General features: G+C 54.7%; 1 protein-coding gene across 2 annotated transcripts; it reads right to left on the bottom strand.

Moving 5' to 3' along the window:
• Nucleotides 1-1,974, bottom strand: LOC125709670 (zona pellucida sperm-binding protein 3-like). Of its 2 annotated transcripts, XM_048978341.1 has the most exons (9): nt 1,806-1,974; nt 1,470-1,769; nt 1,282-1,400; nt 1,095-1,198; nt 839-1,016; nt 655-772; nt 479-570; nt 337-410; nt 1-256 (listed from the first exon to the last, which is right to left on the bottom strand). In XM_048978341.1, the coding sequence occupies exons 1-9, from the start codon at nt 1,947-1,949 to the stop codon at nt 162-164; spliced, it is 1,224 nt and encodes a 407-aa protein (XP_048834298.1). In that variant the 5' UTR covers nt 1,950-1,974; the 3' UTR covers nt 1-161. The 2 variants fall into 2 exon arrangements, with proteins under 2 accessions (XP_048834298.1, XP_048834297.1); XM_048978340.1 differs by having other exon boundaries at nt 1,470-1,974.

Below are 1,974 nucleotides of genomic sequence, written 5' to 3'. Positions count from 1 at the left end.
TTCATATACAATTAGGGCTTTATTCAATCATAAGGCAGTACCATTAGTTCCCAGCACATCTGCAGCCACCATGAGGGGGGAAGCATCATGACAGCGCAGAATGCTAGGCAAGGCTCCTTCCATCCTGGTGCCAAGGCTTAACAGGTTAGAGCAGTAGGTCCCTATCCCTTCAGAATATACAGCTGTCCAGGCTGACTGGCCGTGGGAGGACCCTGTTGGATAGCAATGGGGCCCAGAACACCTGTGCCTTGAGCACCTGCAAGGGCAAGGAGGGAGGGTGTCTCAGTCACAGCAACACAAGCCACCAGAGCATCTTCTGGTGGAAGCCAGGCATACCTGCTACACCTGCAAGCCCACAGCTGGTGTCACAGCAGCCACACACCTGGTCATTCCCATCCACAGACACCCACCTGCAATGGGGAAAAGCAATTGGTTAGCAGCTCAACCAATCCAGCATCATAATGCTGCAGCCACTGACCTGTTAGCGGCAAGAGAGAAGGAACAAGCCTTGTGTTGGGAATCCACAGGCACAGAAGCCACTGTTGCTCTCAGGCTGCAAGTAATGTACAGCTAGGGGGACACCAGAAGCTGGTCAGCTGCCGTCGCAGCCAGTTCATTTAAGCACAGAAATTCTGCACGAGTGCCTGTACTCACTGAGCTCCTGCCATCCTGAGAGAACCTGAATGCATCCAGCTGAAGCTGCAGCTTGTCATCCTGCTTTCTGGGCAGGAACTGGGAGCGGGATCCTGTCACCTTGGCATCAGTCAGGCACCTGAAGGGCAGGCATGTCAAGCAGCATTGCCCAAGCGGCCTCACACAGCCATACAATGTTACTCACCCAGAGTTCTGCACAAAGGCATAGCTAGGGACAGAGGTCACATCAGGGACCAAGGTGGCCACACAGCTGTCCACAAAGACACGCAGGGGCTGACTGTTGCCCACGAGGACAGAGGCTTCAATGTTCAGGACACTTCCCAGGAAGTACACATTGGAGGCCCTCTCATTCTGCCATGCATCTGCACAAAGGGCACATGCACTTGAGGACAAGCCCAGATACAGCAAAGCCAGATGTGCTGCATGAACCCCTTGCCTACCGTCCATCAGCCTCAGTGAGAAACTCAGTTGTGCCTCAGCTGCCATTGTAGCATAGTAGGGGATCCAGGTTGGCACCAGGGCATTGCTGCTCACATTCTGCTTCCTAAGGAGCAGGCAGCCTTTTGGGTCAGTAACTAGAATGGCTCATAGGTCTAGGGAGGACCAAAGCTGACGGGGCATCCTCACCTCAAATAGTGACACTCAATGCCAACCATGGCACCATTGGTCCTCACAATGGGGAGGCCATTAATACCACTGGGTGCGTAGATCAATACAAAGCTGTAGACCAGGGCATCAGCAGTCATCTGGAGAAGAGCAACATCATTAGCACTAGCATAGCCAACACAGCAACCATAAGGAGGAAGCCCTCATACCGTCAGTGTACTTCCACAGCCCTGCAGCACAGACTGAAACCTCACTGTGCCAGAAGCATCCTGCCCAGTGGGTGTACAGCCACCGAAGATGATGTCTGACGCATTGATTGGCTGTCCATTACCAAAGAGGGTTGGTTGCACAAGCACCACAACATAATCCTCCCCACATACAACGCTCACACCATCAGGGTTGAGCTGCATTCCAGTCACAGATTTAACCAGAGCAGGAGCAACCTGCTTGGTGGCAACGACCCCGCCCGGGAGGCCCGCCGACTGGGGAGCCACGACCCCGCCCGGGAGGCCCGCCGACTGGGGAGCCACGACCCCGCCCGGGAGGCCCGCCGACTGGGGAGCCCCTTTCTTAGCCAGATAACCAGCCAGCCACAGAGGAGTCTTTGCAGGAAACCCTAACTTCTCTTGAGCTCCACAGCTGCAAGCTAACAAAAGAAGCGGCACTACCACAACCCCATACACGGCCATTGTCCTGAAGCAGGTAGCAAAACAC

This window comes from Brienomyrus brachyistius, chromosome 16 (assembly GCF_023856365.1).
Source record: "Brienomyrus brachyistius isolate T26 chromosome 16, BBRACH_0.4, whole genome shotgun sequence".
NCBI lineage: Eukaryota > Metazoa > Chordata > Actinopteri > Osteoglossiformes > Mormyridae > Brienomyrus > Brienomyrus brachyistius.
Note: the sequence above shows the minus strand (reverse complement) of the source record. Positions and strands in the feature narration are given on the sequence as shown.